Source organism: Ranitomeya variabilis, chromosome 4, assembly GCF_051348905.1.
Source record: "Ranitomeya variabilis isolate aRanVar5 chromosome 4, aRanVar5.hap1, whole genome shotgun sequence".
NCBI lineage: Eukaryota > Metazoa > Chordata > Amphibia > Anura > Dendrobatidae > Ranitomeya > Ranitomeya variabilis.
Genome location: NC_135235.1, coordinates 103,782,351 through 103,803,891, shown reverse-complemented (window position 1 = coordinate 103,803,891; position 21,541 = coordinate 103,782,351). Strand labels below are relative to the sequence as shown.

The following is a 21,541-nucleotide window of genomic DNA, read 5'->3' as shown; positions in this document are numbered from 1 at the left end:
CTAGATGGACTTAGTCTTCCTTCAACCTTAATAACTTTGTAACTATATATGTATATAATGATGGGCTGTATTGGTCAGACAGCTGCTTTTAACCCCTTCACGACATTTGACGTCTTTATACGTCATTTTCAGATAGGTATTCCAAACCAACGATGTATAGGTATGTCATAACACACGTGCGTGGCACAGGAGCTATACCAGTGCGATCGCTGCCGGGTGCTCGGCTTAGGTGATCGCTGCTGGAAGCAATGCCTGCACCGCTTCCAGCTGTTTAATTCCTTAAATGCCCTGATCTATATCGATCGCAACATTTAGGAGGCTAGGAGAGGGAGGGGGTTCCCTTCAGATCGTCGCCCCCATGACATTATCGCAAGAGCCCGATGGTCATCATGGCAACCAGAGGTCCTCATCACAGCCTTCTGGTATGCCAGTGACAGTGGCCGGCCTGTGAAACTCGTCTGTCTGTCTGTCTGTCTCTATCTATCTATCTATCCTCTCAAAGTCACTTCAAATGTAATGTGGCCTCTAAAAAAAAAATAAAAAAAAGAATTGGTGTTTGAAAAATAAGAAATTGGTTATCAACTTTTAACCCTTATAACTTCCTAACAAATATTGTTTCAAAAATGATGCTGATGTAAAGTAGACATGTGGGAAATGTTATTTATTAACTATCACAATCTGGTTTAAGGGCATAAAAATTGAAAGTTTGAAAATTGTGACATTTTTGCCAAAATTTCAATATTTTCACAAACGCAAAAAAAATGTCGACCTAAATTTACCACTAACCTAAAGTACAATATGTCACTAGAAGACATTCTCAGAATCAGTGGGATCAATTGAAGTGTTCAAGAGTTATCTCCTAAAAAATGTGACACTGTTCAGAATTGTAAAATTTTGGCCCGGTCATGAAAGTGAAAACAGGCTCTCTGGTGAAGGGGTATTATAGCAGAACCCTGTTCTCCGCTACCTCCGGCACTTTCATTAGAGAATGAATGGGGCAGTGGAGCATGCACATTTCTGTTTATTTAATCAGAGGACAAGTGTCATTCTGGTGATCCCTAGGGGGTTTCTGTAGAAGTTATCTATCCTTTGGATAGGTCATAACCTTTTATTGCCAGAATGCCCCTAAAGTAAAATTATCGGTTTATAATACGGTAATTTTTTTCCAATTGGCTGACTAGTAAGACATGTTTGCTTTGTGTATATAACTACTACATGCCTGCCCAATCCCAAAATCTCAGGCTTGATACCAGAGTCAAAGTGGTAGACAAGGCTTCTTGGTCTGACTCAGCCAGATGTCCTTATTGCCGGCTTCCCATACTGTAATGAAAGTAATTATTTAATTGTATAGAACTTGTGAAGCAGTTGTTTCTTTTTGTGACTATTTTCTTCTTTATCAGGCTGCCGGGCTGCATCCCACAGCGGAGCAGATAGAAATGTTTGCGTACCACTTGCCTGATGCTACTCTCGCTAACCTCATCGTAAGTATGCTGCTGGGTCATACTCAGTTTTGCATTATAGGGTACTATTATTTAGACTATTCTACCCCTTTCACTGTGTTTGTTCTGAGAATTAGTGAGGCACTGTATCCTCATTAACCAGATATTTTTTTTTTTTTTTGGGGGGGGGGGGTATTAATCCTTTTTAGGAATTTATCACTTACCATTTTATTTACCTCTCTCCATGTTTTAGGACATATTTGTCAGTCTCTCTCAAGTGGACGGGCTTTACTTTGTGTGCAATATTGACGATTTTAAATTTGTTGCTGACATGATCCAGCATATACCATTAAACTTGAGAGTACGCTATGTGTTTTGTACGGCTCCCATAAATCGCAATTTGCCATTTGTATGCACGTCACTATTAAAGGTGAGTTACCTTCTTATATCTGAAATTATTAGCTCCCATAGCATAAATTTGTATTTTCCAGGTCATCAATCCTGACAGCACCTATGGAAGACGTCCTTCTTATTCTTAACGGGACAGGAAACGAGAGGTTAAAAGGATCCTCCCATATCGACCCCTCCAATGTTTTTTCCTGTCCCAGTGAGGATAAGAACAACAGAAGAGCTCCAGCGTATCCCTGGCTGTACCTGGCGGATCGGGGGGCCCAACCTCTCCATTCCCGCTGTCAAGCGGTCTGTGGCCAACACCCTCCAGTGGGGTGTCCCTCAGCCTACCTGGTGAGCGCTGCTCCTGGGCTGCAAGCCGCTTCCTCCTGCCAGGATGCTCACATCTTCGGCACGCTGAATCCCCTGCGGGCATGCTTTCAGCGACGTCATCTCTGCAGGCCGGGCAGAGCACTTCCGGGTTGCGTCCAGCGTGCGTTCCACGGTGGATCGCAGGAAGAAATCCAGCAAAGCAGTGATCCGGAGGGTGCCCTTGATACGGGTATCGTATAAATAGGGTCCTAGATGTCTGTAGGCTGCCCTACAGTATGCTTGGACATGGAGGAACCTGCCAAAGCTGAGGTTAGCTCTTAACAGAGCCAGGGGCGCGTGTGTAGACTAGTGAGATACCCTCTTAAAGCCTTCACCCCACACATAGAAACACATGGCATGTACTCTGAGTATTCTGGTGGGGAACACCCGCCTCGGCAACACCCAAAAGGGATGGCAAGAAAGCAGGGAATTGTAGAAGATGTGCTATCTGTAACATCAAGCTACTGGACACTTGGCAGAAGCATCTATGCAAACCCTGCACCTCAAAAGAGAGAGAGGAAAGGAGTAGTCATCTCTACTGTCGGATATGAGGTCCAGAATAAGAAAGGAGGTACAGGCCTCGATCTCGGGGCTGGTCCAAATGCATTATTCGCAGCCCGGGTCCCAGGGTGGTCACCGTGCCAAGAAGCCAAGGGAGATAGAGTTGTCCTCTGAGGAAGACATATTTTCAGGCGAATCTGACTAGGAAGAAGGGGAGATGTTTGCTGACCACCAGAGGGAGGGAATAGATACCTTTTCTCCTCAGAGGACACAGACGAACTCCTCCAAGCAGTAAGAAGCACTATGCAGGTGGAGGAAACCCAGAAGCCTCTTCTTAAAGGACGAGATGTTTGAGGTCCCAGAGGAACAGAGTCTTCCTGGTCAACAGCCACATCTGTTCAATAATCATGGAGGAGTGGGAAGATGCCGAAAAAAGGTTTGTTATTCCTAGAGACTTCAAGCTTTGCCTGCCCTTTGAGCCAGAGGATATCAAAGCCTGGGAAGACATCCCCAAGATCAATGTTCCCGTAGCCAAGGTGGCGAAGAGGACCTCGATCCCCTTCGAGGACTCTTCCAACCTAAAAGAACCGATGGATCGGAAGGCGGATGGTCTCCTGACTAGAACCTGGGAGATGTCGTCGGCCATAATTCTTGCCAACGTCGCAGCGACTTTGGTGGCTTGATGCATGCATTGTGGGTCCGCGACCTGGAGGAACACTTAAGGTCCAAGACCCCCATGGACGCTATTCTGAAATCCTTTCCCCTCTTAAGACTAGCGACCGGATTCATGGCTGTTGCATCAGCAGAATAATTTATTCGCAGCCAGGAATGGGTCCTTCTCTAATGCTGCCCGGAGGGCTATTTGGTTAAAGACATGGTCGGGGGATACACAGTCCAAAAACAAGCTGTGTACCGTTCCCTTCTTGGCAATAGTGTTTGGGCCTGTACTAGATGATATCCTAGAAAAGGCATCAGACAAAAAGAAAGGGTTCACCAAGGAGAAACCAAAGAAGTATCAGCCCTTTCGTAGACCCCAACCCAACCAGAGGTCTGGCTATAAGGGGAAGGGCAAGTCACGCAGATGTAGCTACCTTAAGGGAGGTATGGGTAAGGACTCCCATCTTCGGTTCAGGCTCAGGAAGAATGCAGTGAGAGTGGGGGGATGGCTAGGGTGGTACCTGGGAAGTTGGCAGGAGATCTCAGAGAATCATTGGGTATTGGGGATAATTTCTTCGGGCTGCAAAACAGTTTACCCATACCCCGCCAGCAAGGTTCTTAATAACAAACTCCTGCCTACAGTCAGCCGTTTTCCCCATGTGGTCAGATGTCCATGATCTCCTAAAGATCGGAGCAATAGTCCCTGTGCCCGAGCAAGAAAAATGCGAGGGCCACTACTCCAATCTCTATTCAGTAAAGAACCCTCGGGGGGAGCAAGACAATAATAATAAAACTGAAACCCCTAAACCGCTGGATAAATTGCAAAAGATTGAAGATGGAGTCGATCAGGTCTACAATCCCCCTAATAGACAAAAACGTGGTGATGTATACCCTAGACTTTAAAAAACGTGTACTGCCACTTTCCCATCCATTCTTCCTTCCAACAATACTTAAGGTTCGCTCTGATTGTCCAGGGGAGAGTCCATCACTACTAATTCTGTTGCCTTCCCTTTGCCCAAGCCTTGGCACCCAGAGTGTTCACCAAGCTGGTGGCGGAAGTGGTTGCCTACCTAGACTATTTCCTGATCATAGCTGGCCCCAAGGAACAACTCATGGAGCACTGCTGGACCTTTTCTCCATGTTACAGAAACTAGGATGGGTCATAAACTGGAAGAAGTCGGGTCTCTTTTCAGAATCCAGGAAGAAGTTTCTGCGGGTTCTCCTAGACTCCCACCTAAGAACATCTTTTTTGTCAATAGAGAAGCAGTCCGCCATAAGGGACTGGATCCGCCAATTCACGGGAAGCCGTTGTTCCATCAAGGAGGCCATGAGGATCCTGAGACTAATGACTTCATGTATCCCCTGCGTTCAGTGGACTCTGTTCCAGGCAGATAGAATGGCTCCCTGGAGCCCCCGTGGGAGGAACAAACGCCAACTGTCCCTGGATACCATGATGCCCTGTCCATCTTGGTGAGAAAATCTTTACGCTGGTGGACCATAATGGAAAACCTCCAGGCGGGAGTTCCCTGGGTTCTCTCCCCCTGCACCGTAATCACCACGAATGCAAGTCAGCTAGGCTGGGGTGGCCATACCGGAGGAAGATACTTCCAAGGAATGTGGAGCCCAGATATCGGAGCCAGGTCCTCAAACTTCAGAGAACTGTATGCAGTATGGAAGGTACTACTCCAAGTCCAGTCGGTAGACAGGGCAGGCATGTAATCCTGTCGGACAACGCGACAACGTTCTTACTCCATCAAGGGGGTCCAAGACATCTTGCCCTACAACATCTGTCAGGGAAGATCTTTCGATGGGCAGAAAGGACGGTGCTATTCGTCTCAGGAGCTCACATAGAAGGAACCAGGTGGCAGACTTCTTGAGCAGGCAGAAGTTATCTCCACCAGAGTGGAAGCTGAACGAAGAAGTGTTCAGCATGCGAAAATGCGAAGATCAGAAATTTTGTTTTCTCTAAAGCCCCTAGACAATCCGGTGGCCATCGACTCAATATCCCAATCCTGGGAGGGAAACTGTCCTATGCTTTTCACCCTCTTCTTCTGATTCCAAGAGTACTGAGGAAAGTACAGGAAGAGAGGGCAAAGATCATCTTGGTGGTACCCTTCTAGCCGAGAAGGAGTTAGTTCCCTCTGCTGAGGGAGATGTCCGTGGAAGATCCCATCCTGCTTCGAAGAAAAGACCTTCTCTATCAGGGCCCAGTGTTCCACCACAATCTGAGCAGTCTACAGCTTTCGGCATGGATCCTGAGAGGCTGGTCCTGAAATTAAGGGTGTTGTCCGATGAAGTGATCTCTACCCTTCAAGCAAGCAGGAATTCCATAACCTCTGCTATATATAACAAGATCTGGAAGCGTTTCTGCACAGACAGCGGGGAATCTTCGGTGGATATAACTCGCTCGGTTATTCCCAGGATCCTTGATTTCCTGCAGATGGGTTTCAACAAAGGCCTTAGACCAAGTACCCTAAGAGTGCAAATTTCAGCGCTAAGTGTATTCTTTGCCTCGCCCCTATCAGCCCACCCCGGGATAGCCAGATTCCACAGAGCCGTACAAAGGCTGAGACCTTTGGTGAGAAGATCTGTCCCATTTTGGGATCTGAACCTGGTGCTCAATGCACTATGTAAGCATCCATATGAACCAGTTAGCAGTATGGACATTAGCAGACTGTCGTTTAAAATGGCCTTCCTAGTAGCGATTTACATCAGCCAAGAGGGTAGGAGAATTACAGGCGCTGTTAATCAAGGACCCTTAGGCTAGGTTCACATTGCGTTAAGTACATACCGTTTAACGGATCCGTTAAACGCATGTACAGAAATGAGCAAAATTTGTTGAAAATTTGGCTTCACGGCACTGAATAAAGTTTTTTTTTTTTTTTTTTCTTCTCCTTTTGTCAGCGTCGGGTGTGGGTGCATACACATTCTCCATTTTGAAAGCATTGAGTGAACTTCTGCTAGCAAGATGTTTGTGTCTGAGCTGCAGGCGTGTTCACAATGTGTTGCAGAGTCTCTCCTCCTAAAAATGGCTGAAATCATATTTCCTGTCACATGACCACATGGACCACCCTCATTAACGCAATTCAAACGTATGGTTTATTTGGAAATTTTGCATGATTTGCATCTGGCTGCGTTTGCAATAGACTTCAATGGCAGAATTGACGCTTCCGTTACTCTTGCGTTAGCTTGACCGGACCCGAAAACGCTGCAAGCCGCGTTCGAAGATCCGTCATAAAAAAACGTAATGTGGCAAACGCATGCCAATTTTGACATGCGTCATACAATGCAAGTCTATGGGTGCGTTACAATGTCCGTTACATTGCGTTTTCACTACTTAAAAACGTGTCCGTTAGAAGGACTCCCCTAGCGCAATGTGAACCTAGCCTTATCTACAGATATTTGAAGACATTAGTACTGAGGCTCGGCCCTGCTTTTCTCCCCAAGGTGGTGTCAACCCCGAATTTGAACCAGGAAGTCGTACTACCCTCCTTCTGCCAGCACCCTAGAAACCCCAGGGAACAGTCCTTTCACTCTCTAGATGTTAGGCAGATAGTAAAAAGGCAGCAAAATCCACAATAGCAAGGTGGATCAGATCCACAGTTGGCCTGGCCTACGAGGCTGAGGAAAACCTCCTCCCGAGACCCCAAGAGCCCATTCAACTAGAGCCATAGCCACCTCATGGGTGGAAAGGGGGGGCATCCGTGTATCAGATTTGTAAGGCCACAGCGTGGTCCAGTCTGAGTACCTTCTCGAGACATTACAAACTTATTATTATTATTATTATACTATACGTATTCTCAAGGCAAGTGGCCTTCGGTAGGAAGGTTCTTCACGCAGTGGTCCCACCCTAGATCACCATACTTTGGTATTCTCCATAGGTGCTGTCAGGATTGATGACCTGGAAAACTTCAAATAGACCTACCGGTTATTGTTTCCAGGATTCCATCCTGACAGCATGGCTAGTTCCCTCCCTTCTGAGAAATTCTATACTTATGTGACGTAATGTTTGTATAAAGAATGATCAATAAATTCTGTTGCATCCATCCTGGTGTGATACTTAGAAAAGACACTGAGGGGTGGAGATGGGAGGGTCCTTTTAACCTCTCGTTTCCTGTCCCAGTAAGGATAAGAAGGACATCCTCCATAGGTGCAGTCAGGACGGATTCCTGGAAACACAATTACCGGTAGGTCTATTTATTGTTTTCTTTTGGTGAAAGGGGCTGTCCATTCCCAATTTCCCAAGCGATCTGACGTCTGGTTTGGAGAATGTCTGTTGCCGGCTGGTGGGACAGTGGCTAAGACAAGTATTTTTGTCTGAACATGTATGGGACACTTGGGGTTTGGAATTTAGCAACTTTCCCTCATGGAGTGCACCAGTGTCTCTCCACTGTCGCAACATGGGAGCAATGGGATGGACAACCTCTTTAAAGGGAAGGTGCCATCAAAAAAAAATTTTTTCCAGCCATTGAAAAAATGTGAAGAATTAATGTTCACATTTTCTTAAAAATTATGTGTTTATAATTTAGTAAAATATGAAAAATTTTAAAAGGTTTGGCATTTCCACTTTTAAACACTAGGGGGAGCAGCTGCTGAAATTTGACAAAATCCTAGTGTACAACTATCTCACATTACAGCACTGCAGTAATTATGGGCGGAGTCTGCTGGTGTGTGTGTGTGTGTGTGTGTGTGTGTGTGTGTGTGAGAGATATGTCTCCTCTCCTCACCTTCTGGGTGTTTGCTAAGGGATAAGAGAGGATGATATTCAGGAACACAGTGAGCAGCCATTTTGTTGGTGATTGCAAAGTTATACTGACAAGTAGACAGTCACCGAGGATGGCAGGCAGCAAGGATTCTGGGAGATATATGGTGGAGGGAGCATGGTGACAGGAGAGCAGTGTACTGGTCTATGGGGGGCACCCTGTTTGGTGCGCGGAGCAGCCAGGGATTGTACATAGAGCGCTGTCTTTTATACACATGGATGGACCGTCTCATCAGAAATCCAGGAAACATTTCTGCGGATTGATGGCCTGTTCTGATCCAGACTTTGCATGCAAAGACCCCATTCCCCTCCTCAGATCCTGTCTTCTCCATCCTGTCCTGGCGATGTGTGAAAGCGAGACGACAGGCGAAGTACGGGGTGACGCTGGGAAGGAAACGTAGCCATATAGTAATGATAAAAATGAGACCCCTCTCTTCAGCTGCCTCACCAGCCCTCCCTTGACTGCACCTAACTGGAGGAGGTCATGCTGCCCCCTCTATTACCCCAGACCCGTGTGCAGGTCCTCAGCCAGAACCACCCTAGAATGGGTCCCTTTTTGAAGATAATACTGCCATAGTGTTCTCACATAATACCGCCATATAGATCACACATAATGCAGCCCCATACATCTCACATAATACCGCTATATAGATCACACATAATACCACCACATACCTCTCAGATAATTCTGCCACATACGTCTCACATACCGCCACATAGATCACACAGAATTCCACCATAAAATTTTCACACAATACCGCCACATATATCACACATAATCCCACAATCTAGTTCTCATATGCCGTCGTATAGCTTTTACATCATTCCACAATACTGATCAAAATAATACCGCCATATAGATCACATATAATACAGTCATAGATCACACATAATGCCATAATACAGCATGACCGCAGCAGCTCCTGTTATCGCACGCACTGAGCTGTGTGTGCAATGGGGAAAGACATGCAGGGGGGAGAGGAGTACATAGGAGAGGATTAGATACACAGCTCAATAGACTGTATCACACAGGATAGGATTAGATACACGGGTCAGCAGTCGGTTTCACACAGTATATGATTAGATACACGGGTCAGCAGTCAGTATCACACAGTATAGGATTAGATACACGGGTCAGCAGTCAGTATCACACGGGATAGGTTTAGCACAGTATCACAGTATAGGATTAGATACACAGCTCAGCACAGTATCACACAGTATAGGATTAGATACACAGTATCACACAGTATAGGATTAGATACACGGGCCAGCAGTCAGTATCACACAGGAGAGGATTAGATACACAGCTCAGCAGACTGTATCACACAGGTAGGATTAGATACTCGGGCCAGCAGACATGATCACACGGGATAGGATTAGATGCACAGCTCAGCACAGTATCACACGGGTTAGGATTAGATACATGGCTCAGCAGTCAGTATCACACGGGATAGGATTAGATGCTCAGCACAGTATCACACGGGATAGGATTAGATACACGGCTCAGCAGTCAGTATCACACAGGAGAGAATTAGATACACAGCCAGCAGACAGTATCACACAGCAGAGGATTACATACATGGTAAAAATTATTATTATTATTATTATGGTTCGGCAGTCAGTATCACACAGGATAGTAATATACACCACGGTCTGTTGTCCTTGATCAGTGGCTGCAGTGAGAGGCAGAGCGGGAGCTGCACAGAGAGACTCTTCCCCTCCCCCGTGTTACCTCTGCAGCTCATGATAAGAGGACATCAGACCGCAGCACTTCAGCCTCTAGGGATTCTGGAGATTACAGGCAGCATAGCAGAGGACAGGGAACGGCCACTGACAGTGTGAAGGGGAGATAGATGGAGCTGCCCCTCCAACAGCACGGCTCTCAAGTCACAGTGGAGCTCACAGGTACACTCCACTGTGGGCTGAAGAAAGATGGTGCCGACCTCCTTCCTCTGCTCTGATGTGGAGACAGCTCAGGGGGCGTGGACAGATCACAGCAGGGAGCAGCTCAATGATAGGTATGGGGTCGGACGCCGACCGCAGACTCCTATGCCCAGGGCTGCCGTATTTGCAGAGTGTAAGTGTCGTGCAGCTACACTTACACTCCTGCAAAGCAAAATGGCGGCGCCCAGTGGCTGCAAAAATAATTCATAATAAAAAAGATATTAAAGTTAAAAAAATAATAATTAATTTTGTATTAAAAATAATTGTTTATATAAACAATCATTTTTAATACAAAAACAAAATTGCGGCACCTTCCCTTTAAGGCTATGTGCTCTCAGCATAGAGTAGAAGAAGCTGATGGTGAAGCTGCTTCAGGAAAGCGACTGCTGGCATTTTCCAGAAGCAGCTTCGCCTGGGAAAACTCTATGGGTGTGCTGGTGTCTGAAAAATGCCATGTGCAGAGCCTAAATCTCGTTTGCTATTCTAATAAACTTCTGTCTTGGCTATTTTAGTTTGCTCGTCAGTTTAGCAGGAATGAGCCACTTACCTTCCAGTGGGTCTGTAAGCACGCCAACTGGCCGGTTTCTCCTCCGAAAACTATCAAAGATCTGATGCATCTGGAAGCTGTACACGACATCCTTGATCTTTATCTATGGTTAAGGTGAGATTAAACTATGTTCATATTCCCATCAGTTACAGACATTTGGGTAGATAGACTGCTTTATTTTGCTTGAACTGTGAGATGTGGCTGTAGACACTTTGGCAGACAGCTTTATCTAATACCCCTACACATACATGCACGCTTTAGCTGAGTGTGAATGGTTATTTTACTGAGATTCAGTCTGCTGACATTAAATGGATTGTCTGGTGATAAACCACAAGTCTGCAGTCACTATGTGTGACTGCGGACTTGTGAATCCTCAGCACTCATATACTTGCAGTCTCATGGCTGCCGTTCCTGGTGCTTAAAGTGACTGCAGACTTGTCATTTTACACCAGACTACACCTTTAAAGAGGTTGTTCCCTTTCAGAAAAAATTACAATACATTAGCTCTTTACTTGCCCTTGCTAGGTCCGGTGCTGAGTCTCCTCCGCTACCCAAGTCTCTTTTTTTTTTTTTTTTTTGGCTGCAATGGTGGTGTGATTTGACAGTACAGAAGCTATTCACTGAGCTAAGCAGCTCTACTGATGTACACAGCTGCTGTAATTAAGAATCCTTAGGACCAAGATGAGTTGCATGGCTTTTATTTCCACTTAGTGGACGATCCAACCTTTCAGTGCCTCTTGGTCATAAGGATTTTTTACTGCAGCCCAGCCCAATATCGTGTTATAATCCAAATTATGGGGCAGGGCACAAAACATAGTACCTAGGACTTATTTTCTGGTGACACAAAAAAATATTGTGCAGATTAGTCACTATACTGGGATAGACAACACAACATCGGGCTGGTCTGCTGTAAAGAATCCTTAGTACGGAGATGAGCTTCCACTAAGTGGTAATAAATAAAAACTGTTCAATCTTTTAGGAAAGTGAGGTATGGCCTACTGTAACTAATGAAGAGGCGAGGGAGATATAGTCTTACTAGGGGGTGAGACCTGCTCTGTTTTTAGGAGGTGTTCATATGTCGTGATGACTAGTAAAGAGGACGAAGGGTGGGAACGCCAGCTCATGTACAGTATACTTAGTGTCTATCTTCCTGTTTCTCTATCAGTTACCGCTTCATGGACATGTTTCCGGATGCTGGGCTTGTCCGGGCGATTCAGAGAGAACTGGACATCATCATTCAGACAGGCGTTCATAGCATCACCAAACTCATTAGAGCCTCAGAAAACAAGGCGGCACTACAAATTGTCAATGACATTTCTACGGACTCAGAAACTGTTCTGGGAGACACTCAGAAACCCGGACCCAGAAGAGTCAGGGGAACCAAGCCCGTGTCAGTAAACTCCGAATCGCAGAAAGCATCTCTCACCTCTAGACTGGTTCAGGATGGACTCCTTACACCAGATATGTTAAAACAGCTGGAGAAAGAATGGATGTCTCGGCAGCACATTCGCGGGAGCCAGATCAGATTAAATGAACTGGATATTTTAAAAAAGAACAGAAAGAAGAAATAGCACAGCAGATTATGACCACTTTTATATTTTAGTTTTATAAAAAGAAAACACTGTATGAACAAAAATGGTAATGATTTTGTAAGGGGTGAAATTCACTGAACACGGTGTGGGACACATCAATTTAGAACAGAATCTTGCAATGAAGGCCGGATGCAATTCTCAATCTATAGAGAAGGGCACATTCTTCGTGTACCCTTAAAAGTTGTGTATGTAAATACAAAGCTTTGGCAGGATCAAATAACCGTTAGTTTTGCCAAAGCACAAATGTGTATATATCGCTATCAAATTGTATTTATTCTATTAAAAATGAGGAAAAAATATACATACTTTGCAAAATGTTAAAGTGACTACCCGCCATAAAAAAAAAAAAAAAAAAGTTTCGAATGCTATAGCGTTCTTATTACTTGTACATAGAGCAAGAATGTTAGAGTTTGAAACGTTGTTTTTATGGAGGATAGTCGCTTCAAATGCTAGCTGGATCCTTTACCTTTATTGGATATATGTACCTAAAACACCAGGCAGTGATGCGCTCTCCAGGCTTCCCCACTGCCTACCGTAGATTAATTTTGGAAAGGGTGAGCTGGCTCATTTTGTTTGACTCTTAAAAGTTACAGAACATTATTCTCTGTGCAGTGATATAAAGCACATATGGACGACTGAAGTGGCCAATATTTCTCCACGATGTCCAAGGTGCCATAAACAGTCACACTGAATATGACAAATCCCAAACAAATAGTCTTAGCATACGTTACAACGTGATTGTGGTCATTAAACAACCCTTGATCAGCTACGATTAAGTACCAAGCACAACTGCAGAGAACAGAAAAACTATGAAAATCCCAATAAAATAAGTATAACCTTTATTTGAAAACTACATAAGATGTAAAAGGACAAGGGAGCAGACAAAAATGCACATATGAACAATGGGGCACATATCCACTAGACCGCATATGTTGCTCGCAGAGTAATATAATCACATAATACAGGTCATGACTAATTCATAATTGAAATATCCTACATAGCCTGGGAGGACAAGAAACAGAAGCCGTACAAAAAAAAACCTACAAATGGCAGCAATAGAGGCATCAATCAAGCAAAAAGTGTCATGTGCATGATATTGCGATAAGACCACTCTATTCCATCATCCCATACGGCAGATGAAATATCATGTAGTCCCTGCCAGGTACTTGTATATACGTAATAGACCCAATCATGGATAAGTATCGAGGTAATTATTGTACCTGTACAGGTCGATAGAGAAACACACTGAAGTCCACAGGTGGACACGTGTCCACCCCAACGTGCGTTTCAGCAGAGCCTTCATCGGGGGCGGTGCATACATGGACAGACAGGTCTAAATAAAAAAAGGGGTGTCTAGCCAGTGAGATTGCCACATATACCGGAAGTGACGCATGCGGCACCATAGTAACCAGTCAGTGCTGGCATCATGTGGCGTCAGTCAGCACATATAGAGGCCGACGGGCGTCCAGGGACCATGACGCGCATTCGTACTAGACATACTATTACATGTTTTGGTGCCAGACTACCAAGTACGCTGATATATAAGCAAGCTTAAATGTCAGTTTACCTGACAAGCAAGTGGTTTGTTCATTCAGCGGGTGGTTGGCCGCCTGTTTACGCTGCACGCTTGTCGTGAAACAAGCCTTTCTAGAAACACCTGTTCTCGATAATCAGCCAGTGTAAATGCAGCTTTACTCCAGTAGCCACCATAGCCTATATTCAGATGCATTGTTAAAAAAAAAAAAGTAATGTTTCTCACTTCTGTAAAATTGTCATTATATAACATGAAGAAGCTCTCCTTATTTACGTGGAGTGCAGGACTTGGTTTGGCTGCTCCGGCATGCACCGCTCCTTTAAGAATCCAACTCGATGCACAGATAAAATTATAAAAAACCTTTTATTGTAGATTCTGTAATACTGCTCAGCAGATTTACAGTCGGTACAAGTCTTCAACACATTTCGATTGCGGCTGCAATTCTTATTTGTGAAAATACAACTTCTCCCCATCGTTACATGAGCTTAAATAAGGTTACTTGGTGAGACGTCCGCACCCAGTGAGAAAAGCTGTTGAATAATTAATTATTAATAATTAATAACATCAAATGTCTGCTAAAGTACGATCTTAATGTGAATAGCTAATACAGAGGAACCACACATGATAGAAAGGTTTTTGCTAAAGATAGCTGCAAATTAGTTTACAGCATACATGTTAATTACAAAAATAAATATAATAATTTTAGTTCACAAGAATATATAACCTGTGCCATTTGAGAACGTACCAATAAAGTGATGAGCGACCGTGCTGGGATAAGGTGTTATCGGAGCTTGCTCATGTGCTAACCGAGTGTCTTCGGCATGCTGGAACATTTTGTTCGAGTCCCCGCGGCTGTTAGACAGCTGCAACACATGCAGGAATTGCCTAACAGCCACGAGACATGCAGCCACGGGGACTAGAACATATTTTTTGTGCACGCCGAAGACACTAGGTTAGCACACGAGCACGCTCGCTCATCACTAATAATCTCCCTTCTGAACTTCAAGCCCAGGCAGATCTTGCTATGTATCTTAAAAAGATAGAAAGCTCTGTGATGGGAAGTTGGTGAATTTGTATTGCCCCCACAAGCAGAGCTATATACTTATTCAGTCGCATAGGTGATGAAGGTGTTTTGTATTACGTTTCTGAATGTTAATGAAATGTGTTGGGTAGATGGTTTATTATTTAAAAGAAACCTGGCAGGCAGAATAACACTATTAACCTGAAGTTATATGGTTAATCTGCAAGTTAATAGCATTTTGAAGGCTCTCTTCTGCTGAACTGAAAAGGAAGCACCTGAGAGAAAACTAACTTTATTTCTCCTGGGAGCTGCCGGCTTTCAGTCATAGTAATCAGTTACTCACCACTTAGAGCGGCGGCTGTAAGCGCACCCCGGCATTGACTGACAGCCAGCACTTAGTCAAAGAGCCTACTACTCAATGTGCCAGAAGTTGTTTACAGCCATCGCTCTCAGTGCTGTTAACGGTAACTGTAGCCGTGCTGGCATGCCTGCATGACTGAAAGCTGGCGGCTCACGGGAGAAATAAAATTTTCTCCCAGTTGCCACACTTTCAGTACAGAGGCTGGGTACCTCCATAAACTAACATGCAGATTAACTCTATATCTACAGGTCAATAGCATTATCAGACCTGATAGGTTCACTTTAGGGGTTTCCTAATTCTGACTTCATATTTACTAATAGTGAGACTAACATGTTTTAAATTAGAGGCAGACTATTTTATAATGTAGACTACGCCACATCATTTTTACAGTTGAAACATTTTTTGGTTTTGTTTTTTAATACGTGCGTCCTTTACATTATTCCATTGTTGCACAATCTTCAGTCCTCACGGCCCCCGCCAGATTATGTTTTCAGGATTTCCTTAGCATTGCACAGGTGATGGAATTATCAAGGCATCAGGAATGGCTGCAAGTTTTCTCATCTGTGCAATATTAAGGAAATTCTAAAACAATGATCTGTCTGTGAGGGCTAGAGTTTGGGTAACACTGCTTCAAACCAAGAGGCAAGATGAAAACCATACGTAATAATCACCAAAACCTGATCTGGATGCCACCTCTGCCTTTAGTTTTGCTTCAGACTTTGTTCTCTCCAGACACACGTATTGTATAGAAGATAAGACTTGATCAGTAGAATTCCATCGATATTCTACGTGAGCACGAAGGCTATTTTATCACATACTGTCAGAGCTGCACGTTATTTGAAATAATAGTTTTTGATCCAGTGATATTCAGGCCTTGCTGTCAATTATCCAGAAATCCAGAAAATGCATTCCCTGTTCTACCTGGTACTAGAGGTGACTTTTCTCAGTCGTCCTCAAATCTGAATTAACACCTTGGCACAGAACGAGGTCTGCGTAAACAAAGAATGGTGAATTTATCTTTATCAGCCATATCCTCAAATTCAGGATGTAAGTGGCTACTTGTGCGGCTCTGAGAAGAGACTAATTCATGCTGTGATTTTTGTCTTTTTTCTTTCTTCCACCCGGACCGGAGGTCTATGTGTAAAATAACCTTTCTCCTTCGCCTCATTGGGGGACACAGACCATGTATGCTGCTGCCACCAGGAGGCTGACACTAAGTATTACAAAGAAAGTTAGCTCCTCCCCTGCAGTATACACCCCTCTGCTGGCTCCCAGCTAACCAGTTCTTGCTTAGTGTCCGTAGGAGGCACACGGACGGGTCTGCTATTCAGACCCAAAGAACTCTTTTTTTCCGTTTTTTACTTTTTACTACGGTCGAATGGGGCGACGGATTCTTTCATGTTCCGATCTCCTCGAACCAACAACAGGCGAGCACGGGAGTTTTACCTCTCCGTATCCTCTCCTGCGACGTGGGAAGCCACTGCCTGAGCTGATTCTAGGGGCGACGGGCCCCTTCAAGGGCACCGATCTCCCCCCTCCCTTATCAGACGAGCACTGGAGTGTCACCTTCAGTATCCTCTTCTGCAGCCAGGCCTATTGCCGGACATTCAGCCCTGTCCACCAGGTTTTACCCTCGGCTGTACAGAGGCACCTTCCAGCGTGGCGTCCGAGCAGCCCCCACTGCATCACCACTGAAAAAGCGGATGATGGAAGGAGGCAGACAGTTCCTCTCCACCCCTCTTCTGCAGGGATGGTGGATGGAGGCTCCCCAACCCTGCATCGGCCTATCTACCCGGGCACAGCTCCTACCTGCAGCATCTGCCATGGTCCCCCTCCATATTGGGGTAAGTGCTCCGTGAGATTTGGGTGTTCCAACGGTCAGAGGAGGGCTCCATAGCGACTGGGTCCCCACAGAGCTTCGCGGCACTTTTCCCCTCAGTCTGCGGGTGCGCGCCGGCCGAAGCCATAACTTTAGTCCCCGGCTTCGGCCCTGTTTAGGCCGCAGCCCGGGAGGCCCCGCCCACCGCTTGCTCCCTTCTAGCGGCTCCGCCCCCCTATTCAGGCGCTTCTCGTTCCAGACGAGATCTCGGCAGCCATCTTCCTCCTCCTCCATTGCGGTCACTATTTCTTCTGGAGGGGGCTGCGGCCGGCAGTTTTTCAGCGCTGAAGTCAGCGCTATTCCAGTCGGGGGACTCAGAACCTGAGTAAGGTGAATCGGCCCCCCCCCCCCCCCGGCACGCATCCCGGCAGCATTAAGGGACTAGCTTTCCCTGTTTTTTTATATACTTAAGGCTGCAATTTTCTGGTGCTCCTGCACACTACAGAATGTATAGTACAGTATGCAGGCTTGCAAACGGAGAGCTGTGAGTTCCCAGCAACGAAGCTCTCATGACTCATTCCCTGGTGACTCATTCCCTGGTGACTCATTCCCTGGTATTTGCTACTCTGCCTCGGTAGTCGCTGGGCCCATAGGTGCAGGGCCGGCCTTTGCCCTGTGCGGCCGCACAGGGCGCCAAGCAGTGGCGTAGGAAGGGGGGCGCAATGCGGGGGGCGGCACAATGCGGGGGGCGGGTCGCCGGCGGCGCAGAATTTACCTGTTCGCATGTCGGCTTCAGAAAAATGGCCGCCGCGATCTCCATCTGCGCATGCGCGGCATCCCGCGGCCATTTTCCTGAAGCCCCAGGCAGCAGAGCACTCCACCTGCGCACGCGCGGCCTCAGGAAGATGGCCGCCCCCACCGATAACCAGACAGAGCAGGATCGCGGTCAGGTAAGCAGAACTTGTTTTGTTTTTTTTTTTATTGAGAGCGGCGATCGGGGGGGGGGGCCCAGGGCAGAAAGCTGGACACAGGGGGGCAGAAAGCTGGACACAGGGGGGCAGAAAGCTGGACACTGGGGGGCAGAAAGCTGGACACAGGGGGGCAGAAAGCTGGACACTGGGGCAGAACGCTGGACACAGGGGGGGGGCAGAAAGCTGGACACTGGGGGGCAGAAAGGACATTGGGGCAGAACGCTGGACACGGGGGGCAGAACGCTGGACACTGGGGGCAGAACGCTGGACACTGGGGCAGAACGCTGGACACTGGGGCAGAATGCTGGACACTGGGGCAGAAAGCTGGACACTGGGGGGCAGAAAGCTGGACACTGGGGGGCAGAAAGCTGGACACGGGGGCAGAAAGCTGGACACAGGGGGGCAGAAAGCTGGACACAGGAGGGCAGAAAGCTGGACACAGGGGGGGGCAGAAAGCTGGACACAGGGGGGGGCAGAAAGCTGGACACTGGGGGGCAGAAAGCTGGACACTGGGGGGCAGAAAGCTGGACACTGGGGCAGAACGCTGGACACAGGGGGGGCAGAAAGCTGGACACAGGGGGGGGCAGAAAGCTGGACACAGGGGGGCAGAAAGGACATTGGGGCAGAACGCTGCACACGAGGGCAGAACGCTGGACACGGGGGGCAGAACGCTGGACACTGGGGCAGAACGCTGGACACGGGGGCAGAACGCTGGACACTGGGGCAGAACGCTGGACACTGGGGCAGAACGCTGGACACTGGGGCAGAACGCTGGACACTGATGCAGAACGCTGGACACTGGGGCAGAACGCTGGACACGGGGGCAGAACGCTGGACACGGGCAGAACGCTGGACACTGGGGCAGAACGCTGGATACTGGGGCAGAACGCTGGATACTGGGGCAGAACGCTGGACACGGGGGCAGAACGCTGGACACGGGGGCAGAACGCTGGACACGGGGGCAGAACGCTGGACACTGGGGCAGAACGCTGGACACTGGGGCAGAATGCTGGACACTGGGGCAGAAAGCTGGACACTGGGGCAGAAAGCTGGACACTGGGGGCAGAATGCTGGACACGGGCAGAATGCTTGACACAGGGGCAGAATGGAGACACGGGGCAGGATGACAGACATGGCGTCATGACTGGAGACACTGGAGGCAGGATTGGAGACAGATGGGGCAGGATGGATACGATGGAGACAGATGGGGCAGGATGGGAAGATCATATGGGGCAGGATAGATACTCATTAGGGCAGGATGGGAGAATATATGGCTGACGCCAGGAATGAGACACACGGGGGCCAGGATGGCGAATATTATTACCATAGGGGCTAATTAAGGGATATTATTACTGCAGTGATGTATTTATTTTATTTTTTGAGTATACTGTTTTAAATGGAGGGGCGGTCCTATTACTGTGTAGAGTGACACTATGTCGCCTTCTTCATGTGGTGTAATGTAGAAGTTGGGAAAATTAAGTAATGTGTTCTGCAAGTGGAACTCGAGATAACTGTGTTATTTCCTGCAGAGACGAGTCCTGGCTGGATGAAGTGATGGCGGTCTGTGCGGGATGAAAGATGAAGGACTTCACCTAGAGATGTCACTGGTGAGTCAGTGTGTTACCTATACACTGACACTATACACTGTATACTATATACTGAGGTCCTGTGTATGTCACCGGTGATCACTGTATTACCTATACACAGACGCTGCATACTAAGTACAGATCTCCTGTGTATAATGGCACTTATGGTGATAGTATTGTGGTTTTTTTTATTATTGATCAGTATTGTAGTATTCAGTCACTATGTGGTGGTAATATGTGGTCTGGTCATGATGTTGTGGTATTCGTTCCTTGTATTTGATATTATTCGATCACTGTGGTGGTAATATGTCATCTGGTCATGGTGTGGCGGTGTTTGGCCTTGCAGGCCGCCGCTCTGCACTCTGATTGGCTGTCAGCCCATATGGCTTTGGACCAAGCGTCATTTTTTCCTTTTGGTCCGCTTTAAAGCACTTTATAATTCCCGTTATTGCAATATTAGTGTTTCTTCAAGTGTTTTGCAGGGAAACACAAGTTTTCTAAGTAAACGTGTTGTTGTGAATATTAAAGAGTTATTGTTTTCTTTCAAAGTTTGGAGGGGGGGGGGCGCCGTCCTGCAGTCTCGCACAGGGCGCCTTTTGGGCTAAGTCCGGCCCTGCATAGGTGCATCCCCAGCTTTCCATGCCTTTTTATTAAACCCAGGACCAGCATTCCCTGGTCTTAAGGGTCCCCTAGTTTTAAAAGGGTCACATCCCCAGCATTCTCTGCTCTGCCAGAAGCCGGTCTCTTTTTCCTTAGTACTTAATCAGGCCAGTATGCCCTGGTCTTAAAGGCACAGGGCCAGTAGGCACTGGTCTTAAAGGCACATGGCAAGTGTGCCCTCGTCTTAAAGACACATGACCAGCATCCCTGGTCTTAAAGGAGCATGACCAGCTTTTTTTGTTCTTAAAGGCACATTACCAGCTTTGCTGGTCTTTAAGGCACTTGTTCCTACATTCCTCTCATGACCAGTATTCCTGGTCTTAAAGGCACGTGTCCAGTATACCCTGGTCTTAAAAGCACATGACCAGTATGCCCTGGTCTTAAAGGCACGTGACCAGTATCCCCTGGTCTTAAACGCTATAATCAGTATGCCCCGGTCTTATAGGCACATGACTAGTACGTGCTGGTTTTTCAAGGCCATGACCAGTATGCCCTGGTCTTAAGGGCACGTGACCAGTATCCCCTGGTCTTAAACGCAATAACCAGTATGCCCTGGTCTTAAAGGCACATAACTAGTACGTCCTGGTTTTCAAGGCACATGACCAGTATGCCCTGGTCTTAAAGGCACGTGACCAGTATCCCCTGGTCTTAAACGCAATATCCAGTATGCCCTGGTCTTAAAGGCACATGACTAGTACGTCCTGGTTTTCTAGGCACATGACCAGTATGCCCTGGTCTTAAAGGCTCATGTCCAGTACGCCCTGGCTTTTAAAGGCACACGACCAGTATGCCCAGGTCTTTAAGGCACGTGACCATTATGCCCTGGACTTAAAGGCTCAGGACCAGTACGCCCTGGTCTTAAACGCAAATGACCAGCATACCCTGGTTTTAAGGGCACATGACCATTATCTCCTGGATTTCAGCATGCCCTGCTTTTAAAGGCACATGAACAGTATTTCATCTTACAAAAGGCACAAGACCAGTATTCCCTGGTCTTAAAGGCTCATGGCCAGTAACCCCTAGCCTTAAAAGCGCATGACCAGTATTTACTGGTCTTAAGGGCACATCATCTATCCTAAGCTGGTCACCCTAACTGAGCTCTGGAGCACTCACATGCTCCCTCTCCTACAATGGGAGCCGTCGGCTAGCAGGGGCCGCAAGTATTCTAGAAAAACGTACAGGTTCTAGAAAATCTCCATCAACATTTGACGGTGATGCACTGGAAGACCTCTAAGTAGGATACCATACCTGGTCGGAATTTTATGGGCGACGGGTCCCTTTAAGGGCTCCGATTTCCCCCCACACCTTCAACAGACGAGCACACGGAGTGTCGCCTCCAAGTATCTTCTTCTGCATCCAGGTCTATCGCCACAACCTGCCCTGTC

General features: G+C 46.8%; 1 protein-coding gene across 1 annotated transcript in view; it reads left to right on the top strand.

Moving 5' to 3' along the window:
* The window catches only part of SUPV3L1 (Suv3 like RNA helicase), a 45,336-nt gene extending 30,095 nt beyond the window's left edge, over nucleotides 1-15,241 (top strand). The window contains exons 12-15 of the mRNA XM_077259027.1: nucleotides 1,401-1,481; nucleotides 1,693-1,869; nucleotides 10,578-10,726; nucleotides 11,778-15,241. Of these exons, the coding sequence (XP_077115142.1) occupies nucleotides 1,401-1,481; nucleotides 1,693-1,869; nucleotides 10,578-10,726; nucleotides 11,778-12,183 (813 nt within the window). The 3' untranslated portion in view covers nucleotides 12,184-15,241. The remainder of the gene's footprint in view (nucleotides 1-1,400; nucleotides 1,482-1,692; nucleotides 1,870-10,577; nucleotides 10,727-11,777) is intronic.
* Nucleotides 15,242-21,541: the final 6,300 nt, after the last annotated feature.